At 43.7% G+C, this 8,427-nt stretch overlaps 1 protein-coding gene across 1 annotated transcript in view; it reads right to left on the reverse strand.

Moving 5' to 3' along the window:
* Window positions 1–2,533, reverse strand: part of POU2F2 (POU class 2 homeobox 2) — a 673,952-nt gene extending 671,419 nt beyond the window's left edge. The window contains exon 1 of the mRNA XM_069640944.1: window positions 2,489–2,533. Coding sequence (XP_069497045.1) covers window positions 2,489–2,519 — 31 coding nt within the window. The 5' untranslated portion in view covers window positions 2,520–2,533. The remainder of the gene's footprint in view (window positions 1–2,488) is intronic.
* Between the last annotated feature and the right edge of the window lie 5,894 nt (window positions 2,534–8,427).

Raw genomic sequence — 8,427 nt, forward strand, 5'->3', positions numbered from 1 at the left:
AGATCCTCTACCAGAAGAGCATGAGTGGCAGCTCGCCAAGAATATTTAAACTACATTTTCACACAATGGGGATATCCCCCGTTAGATTTGTTCGCAACAAGAGAAAACAAATGATCCCCAGACTTCGCATCCAGGTTTCCCCAACACGACAAATAAACCCAATAGAATGTACTCCATCACACATTCTGCATTACATGCTTCACTTACTAGACTCAGGGCTAGTATTTAACTCAATCAAGGTTCACCTAGAGGCTCTATCTGCATGCACAACTTCTCAAAGTAAGGTGTGCTGGTGGAAAATCCCTGTCATTAAGGTATTCATGGAGGGAGTAAAGAGACTCCACCCTCCTATTTCAAACCCGCCACCAGGCTGGGACCTCTATGTAGTACCTGCAAAGCTCATGGAACCTCCCTTTGAGCCTATGCATAAGTCCAGCCTTAAACACTGCACATATAAAACGACTTTCCTGGTGGCTATCACCTATATAAGGCGAGTCAGTGAACTGCAAGCTTTGTCAGTACAAAACCCTTACTTTGTTATCCACAAAGACAAATTGGTATTAAGAACACACCCTAGGTTTTCACTAAGTTCATTTAAAAGTTCAATTTCAATCTGGCAATCGAACTACCAGTTTTTTTTTTAAATCCATCAAGCTCAGCTGAGAAGAAACTCATACATTACTATGTAAACAAGACCAGACCGCTAAGGAAAACAGACCAACTGTTTTTCTCAATTGCTCAAGGCAGGGAAGGAGACCGCATTTTAAAAAAAATGCCATTCCCAGATGAATAGTCAGATGCATGCAGCTCTGCTACTCTGTATCAAGCAAGACACACCAAGAGCTCACTCCACTAGGGGTACAAGATCTACTCTGGCATTTATCGCAAACGTCCTACTGGATGCCATTTGCAAAGCAGCTACATGGAGTCTCAGGTACGACAAGCAGTCCTAAAACATCTATTTGCACTGTACCTTCTCACAAACCACCACCTTCTCCAAACACTGCTCGCTAATGTATGCATAGCATTTGATCTAAGCAGATTCCACAAGCCTCAGAAGGGATACATTACTCACCGTAATAGTATTTCTGATGCGTGTATCTGCTTAGATTCACATGCACCCACCCTTCCTCCTCTGGAGTAGAAGGTGCATAGATATTTTTTCTGGATTTATATTAGTATAATATATATATAGGCAGGAATGAACTGACTGACTAGCAGTCCAAAATGCAGCGGCACTCAGGCAAGGTTGAAAAAAGGAAAAAGCAGGTCCCAGGCAGTCTTGCTCTGCGTAAGAGACCTTTATTTAATCACCATACATGGACATGAGGGCAGCAGAATATATATATGTAATCTGCTTTACTACACATGTACTCACGCTACACTTCATGTAGCCTCATGTCAGAAACAAACAATTTGAGGGACCTCGAAGCATGAAGCACCATGGGTACAGTAGACGCCACACTAGGGATAGTATTACTGGAACGCCCTGTCAACGTCCCTTTTTCGAACTTCGAAAACAACAACTGTACGACACTAGATGTCGGCCTATGCATAGCATGTGATTCTAAGCAAATACAAGCATCAGAAATACAATTACTGTTAGTAATGTATCCCTTCTCTTCGCTACACATTCACGCAAGGAAGACATGTCTCGTCTTGTCTTTACCATACTTTATTCTACACTACTCGCCTCTTCCTCCCTGAGGCCCCTCCTCTTCCTCCTGCTGTGTCTTGTCCCTATTAACCCTCTCAGTGCTGCTGCCTCCTCCCTCGCAACAGGGGCAGTGCAGTAAATCTGCATCCACCTGCCCAGCATCTCCATGCATGAAATCCGCTTGCACTTCCACTGTCAATGGTCAGGCGGAATTTTTATTTAATTACATTTTTTTAAAAACATGCTTAATATCTGATTTTGGTTTCTAAGCGTGGATCCGGGATTCAAACCTCTGTTGCTCTGCATGGTCTTGATTCCAAGACCAGTACGTTGCCCCTGTGCATATTAATGCCATCTACAATGCACAGACATGACAGGTGGCATTTACAATTGTATATTTGATTGTGTGTAAAGCTGACCGGAAACTTGGTCTGCCCGGATTACATGCAGAAAATACACTGATTCACAAATCAAAATTGCACGGAGATGACTGCTTACAAGCCACTGTATGCATAAATGGTCCTTCCGTGCAATTTACGTGCCAAGAGAAAGAGTGCGAGAGAGAGAAAGAGAGAGCGAGGCATACACACACATAAAGTCAGAGACAGAGAGCTAGATAAAGGGAAAGATGTATAGAGAGACAGAGAGGGATAGAGTCAGAGGGATGAAAAGGAAACAAGTACCAGATATAGAACTAAGAGAAAGATAAAGCCAGCCCAGCGGCACATAGAAACCGTGGTGGGCAGAAAGAGGAAACACGTACATAGGGGGTGCTGAGAAAGAGAGAACACACATACACCGGGGTTAAGAGAGAAGGTAGCCAAGACTTACCTTTCACACAGTGCAGAACGGGGAACAGCATTCAATCAAGATATTCACAGCCTGTAAAGGCAAGATAGAGAGGAGAATTGAAGGTAGAGTGATAAGAGCCAAACCTTTAACACAATTCAAGTAACGTATCCCTGTAGAAACTGTAGGATCCTCAAGCCCATATATAGGCCATGAACCCCTGATGCAGTATCCAGTAATATTCTCAGCCATAGAAGAGACAGGAAATGTCATCATCAACTGGGCTCTGAACATTCACAGTTGGTCAGACGTATGGCTCATGGACGAGCTCTCCAACATTATAGTTGACTATCAGTAACACAATGTAATTGGAAAGCCAATAGGTGGCACTTGGTTGTTTGCAGGACTAGGTTAGGGTTCATCCTGCCCAGGTTGATCAATTTCCTTGGATCCATGTGAGAGTTGGAGAGGAAGGGAACATACTGATTTATTTACAAGGAATACAGAAGTCGCACATTCCAGGGAATTTGCTTGAAATTCACAGGAAAAATCGCCATAGATCGTAAACACTAAAGATGTTGCTAGAATCGTCACAAACAGTTGGCCTAGGACGTGCATGCTGGTAAATGCAACATATGCTACACATTTAGTCCTGATAACTCAGAAGGGAGAGCAGAGACCGAATATGCTAAAACATTTGTTTCACATATTAAAAAACGGAAATCAGAGGCTGCAGATGCTCACGCAGTTGGAGGAAGTCTATTACATGTCAATTACTCATGATTAAATGCTCCAGATTCCTGCACAGCACCAAGAAACCAAGATGTGAAATTGCAAATCTATTTTAGGCCTGTGTTAATGGAGAATGCTCGTGCCACTCCATGAGGTTTCATGGCAGAGCATGTGTCAAGATGGTGTTATGCAGAAGAGCATGCATGGCATTATATGAATAGTACACATGAACATAATGTTCTATCGAAGAGCATGAGACAACATGGTATTATGTAAAAGTGCATGCAACATGACGGTCTTTGGAAGAACGTGCAGCAACACAGTCTTCTATGAAAAAGCTGTAACATGGTGTTCTCTGGGCGAGTTTGCATAGGAAGAACAAGAAGCAACAGTGTTCTATGGAAGAGGATGCAGCAACATGTGGGAAAGAATGGCTTCTAACATCTCCAATCAATCAGACGGATAATGCCATTTCACTTTTTGCCCAGCTAGAACCCTTGCTGTCATGTCATTGGTTTTATCAGGAATTGACTATGTGAATAGCATACATCTTGGCATGCCCTAATACCTTGCTAAGAAATTTCAAAACATCCATTACATAGCAGCAAGACTACTCCTCAGACTGAACAGAAGGGCACACAAAACACCAGTCCTAAGATATCTCCACTGGCTCCCAGTCAAAAAATAATCCACCTCACCCTACATCTCCCACAGAGCCATTCAGGGTCCTGGAGACAAATTCATCCAATATCAACCAAGGACACAAAGATCTAGCCATGATCTACTGGTAGAGAGCATGCGCTACAACAAAGAGGGCCACAGAGTATTGGCGTTCTCCAACATGGTGCCCACATTCTGTAACACTGCCAAAGGAAATCTACATTATCCAGGATCCCCTTAGTTTCAGGATAATGTTAAAGAACTTCTTTTTAAATGGCTTATCAACTAAGATACCCTCCAATAACTTGAGGCACCTCAGCATTTTAGGCTAATTGGCAACCCCGACCAGAGCCCACAACATAAACTCACCCCTTGAGCCTCAATCAAACAACTGGTGAACGCCACAACATAACTTTTGCTCCCGAGTGCCTGACAGAATAGCTCACTTGCAGTCGCACCATGTGCCAACCTTTTTAGACATGTGGGTTTCAACCCAAGTGCCACACCATAAACTGCACCAAGTGAAAATTCAACTATAGCTACTCTGTAATGTCTGACTAGCTCACTAACTACTTGAGTTCTGCACCCACCACCAGATTGAAATCAACAGACCACTATACCTCTGGAACCAACATACATACCACATCCCTGGATAATACAAATGCATCCTAGCAACTTGGGCACATGGGATCTCCTTTCTGGACACAAGCACTTCCATACACTTAACACAAGAAGAAACTCACCCGCATGCTGCACTCAGGTTACTTCCAGTCTGCACACATCAATACAAGAGGAAAGCCATCTTGCATCACTCCCCCAATAACTAAACCCATGTGCCCTCTTTCAAATTCACCAGAGCGCCTGCAGACTATGCAACTAGCAGTAGTGTGCTGTATAGATCATAATAATCTAACATAACTTGATGTTCTATGGAAGAGTATGCAACAGCATGGTGTTCTATAGAAGAGCCTACAGCAACATAGGTGTTACATGAAGAGCACACAGCAATAGAGTGTTCTGTGGAATAGCATGAGATCATAAAGTTCTATCAGTGAGCATGTAGCAACTTGGTTGGTTATGTGGAGCATGCATAAACATGACGATCTATGGAAGAACCATCAGCAATATGGTGCTCTGGGAATAAAAAGGCAGCAACATTGTGTTCTGCAGGAGACCATGCAGAAAGGTTGTGTTGGATGGAGGAACAAAATGTATCAATGGCCACTTTGGAGTACATGCAGTAAAGGATGTTCCATGATAGAGCATCAAGCAGCATGATATCCTATAGAAGAGCATGCAACAACATTTTATTCCATGAAAGAGCGTACACAAAATATATATATATTTTTTTGGTTTGGTTTCAGAATTACATTAAGCGTGTGGCTTTTGCTTTCTGCCTCTGTGGACCCGGCTCTGGGGTGGGAGGCTGGTACCAGAATCGGCACCGTAACAGCACCCACTTGTATGTTGGGCACTGATCAATGAGGTGGAGTCGTAAAGATGCATTGGCGGAACCTTAGCACACATGTACACACACACAGAAAGAGAAGTGAGCATGTACACCTTCAGAGACACCAGCACACACTCACGCAGATCGACAGTCACACACAGGCAAGCATAGACTAACACAAGTACCCGTTCATGCAGCAACAACTCATGCGCACACATGGCTGATCACAGCGGTGACACACGTTTCCATTGTGTTTACTAATGTATGTCTTGTGAATTAGCAACACATTCTTGATACCAAAAACCACTACTCCCAAGCACCCATCCTTCAAAAATGATCCATGCTCTTGCACCATAGCACACTGGCGTGGCATTATAAACACACACATGCACTCTGAAATCCACACACTTCATGTTACATGTAATGTAAAGTGGTCTTGTATAGCACACCTCTCTCTGCCAGTTTGGCAGCCTCGTTTAAGATACAAAATTCAACAAGGGAGGCAGCACAAGACATCCAGATTCTATGAAAGCTCTGTATGTAATCCACCAAGGATCACCCCCTCCACCCCTGCCCCTTCAGCCAGGGACCAGAAATGGCAGCGAGCTCCAGGCACACGCGGGCATTGCTAAAGACCGCTTTCCAAACACTGGCAGTATCTATCCCCTGGCAAGGGCGAACCCCCATCTCCCGCCAGAACACGCTGTGAAATGGCCCTGTTCCGTGTAACGCCTGGACCAGAGGAGCCGCAGGGTACCCTAAAACAAGGGGGACCCCTTGTGTCTTCCCTGAGAGAGATTAAACGCCTGCACAAGCCAAAGTTTAAGGCCCATGTGGTTCCTTGAGCTAATCAGTGCATGTCATCTGCGGAGTGAAGACTTGTTTAAAGAGATTTAGGGCAGGAATCAATAGGAAATTTAAAAATCAATACAGTTAGTATGAGGAAATCAATGGCGTTTAATCGCCTTGCCGATTCCGAGTCAAAACAATTAGAAGCGAGAAATGCTCGACATCCTACCTACACGGTATTAGCGTCAATATTTGTGTAAGTGATGGGGCGGTGGGGGGAAGTGGGGGGATTCCAAGGACCGCCTTAAAGACACAGCACTCTCCAACGGCTGCAGACTGGATTCCTCTGGACGGCTGTGGGTTGGAGAAAAGAGATCGATCAGGAAAGAAAAGCATCAGCAGAATATACCAGCCTGTAAAAGCCCACCCTACAGAAACCCCAGACAGAAGCTGAAGTAGTGTACACTACCACCCGCCTGAACTAGTAACAAGGCCCACTGCCCTTGTTCAAGCCCACTGTTATGAAATTTGCAGCACAACCCATAGAAGTGTACAATCCCCATAATCCAAAAATCAGTAAAAAGACCCACTTCAGACACTTCTGTGTCCAAGCCCACCTTTCAGAAACCATCATTGAAATTCCACACCTTGGTACAATGTCGCCAGATACTAGTGCTAGGATGCAAAATAGTATCCAAGCTCACCCACCATGAACCGACAAAGTCAAAGAAGTGTACGTCACCCTCTTGAAACAAGTGACAGGCCCCACCACCACATAAAAGCCCTCCCTTCAGAAACACACAAAATAATTCCCAGCTGTGTACAATCAGATCATCCAGACTTCACTAACCAAACCCACCTCTATGTGCAAGCCCAGCCTCCAGAAATCATTATCAAAATCCAGACCCTAGCCCAATTTATCTCCCCAGAAAGCAGTAGTAGGACCTACCACTGTATAGAATCCCACCCTCAAGAAACCAACAATATAATCCACAGCTGTACACAATTAAGGCCCCAGAACTCAATAAAAGAACCCACCCCTATGTGCAAGCCCACCCTGCAAAAAACACCATCACAATTCTCACCAGTTCTCACCAGAATACAATTTCACTAAAACAAAGTGTGCCAACATATACAACCCCAGACTCCAAAACCAGAATCCAGATTTGGGTACAGCACTAGCCTCCAACATTCAGTAACACAACTCACAGCAGGTACAGTAACATAATCCAAAACGTTCTGTATATAACCCCACCCTCAGTAACTATAAACATAATCCACAGCTGCATGTATACAACCCCAACCTTCAGAAACCAAGAACATAATACAAAGCTGCAGGTATACAACCCCACGGTTCCGTAGCAGTAACACAATACACAGCTGCATGTATAACAACCCACCCTCCAAAAATAAAACATGAATGGGATCCATGGCTGTGTATAAAATCTACCTCTGAAAACAACAGCTCAATACCCATACCTTTTACAAGAATCCATGCCACAACCTCGCCGCAGAGCAATGGTAATTATTCTGGGATGTGTGCGTCTTGGTGGTGTGTCAGGAATCACCCCTCGGGCCCAACAACCTGGAGCTGGATCCTAGATCACACACATATCAAATTGTCCAACCATGATAGGATCACTGGAGATCCTTTTTCCTGATATCTCTTCACTATACACTGGCGCATTTGGTACCATTCTGATCTGGGATTTTATTCTAACAACGTGAACAACCCACATAAAACAGAATCATAGACAACAATGCCACAGAAACAAAAACATCATTCACACAATCAACAGGATGGCCAACACTGACCTCCTCAGTGTCATTCATTCTGTGAGGCAGAAAAAATATATTCGCTGTGAACTGAATATAAATATCAGCAACATCAACAGCCAAGCAATGTGAATGTCTGAGTAACGGAATGCCAAAATCATAACCAGCAACATTTGAAAGGGTAGTGCGTATCAACAGCAGGCGAGTGTATTAGCCACACAATCACCAACACAAAAACACAATGAAAAAGTAAAAACAACATGTTATAAAATTAAGTGGGCCAACGTAGAAATATAGATAAGCAGCATACCGGTTTGTTTCACTCCCTAAAATTAGGCAAATACTCTCAAACAAAAACCAAACCGAGATCTGGTAGGCAGGTGTCTGCCCTGGCTGCCACCTGCACTGCTGTGTTGATATGTTCAGACCAGATACTTTAGCAGGACGTGCTGCACGGCAGTGCTTTACTACTGTGTTATCTCATCTGAAGAGGACCTTTAAGATTTCATTTACAGTAATTACTATGCTAAAAAAAATGTGTTACAACAAATAAAATGCCCCTAAAATCCCATTT

The sequence above is a fragment of the Ambystoma mexicanum genome, chromosome 1q (assembly GCF_040938575.1).
Source record: "Ambystoma mexicanum isolate Mex_15411 chromosome 1q, UKY_AmexF1_1, whole genome shotgun sequence".
In the NCBI taxonomy this organism is placed as follows: Eukaryota; Metazoa; Chordata; class Amphibia; order Caudata; family Ambystomatidae; genus Ambystoma; species Ambystoma mexicanum.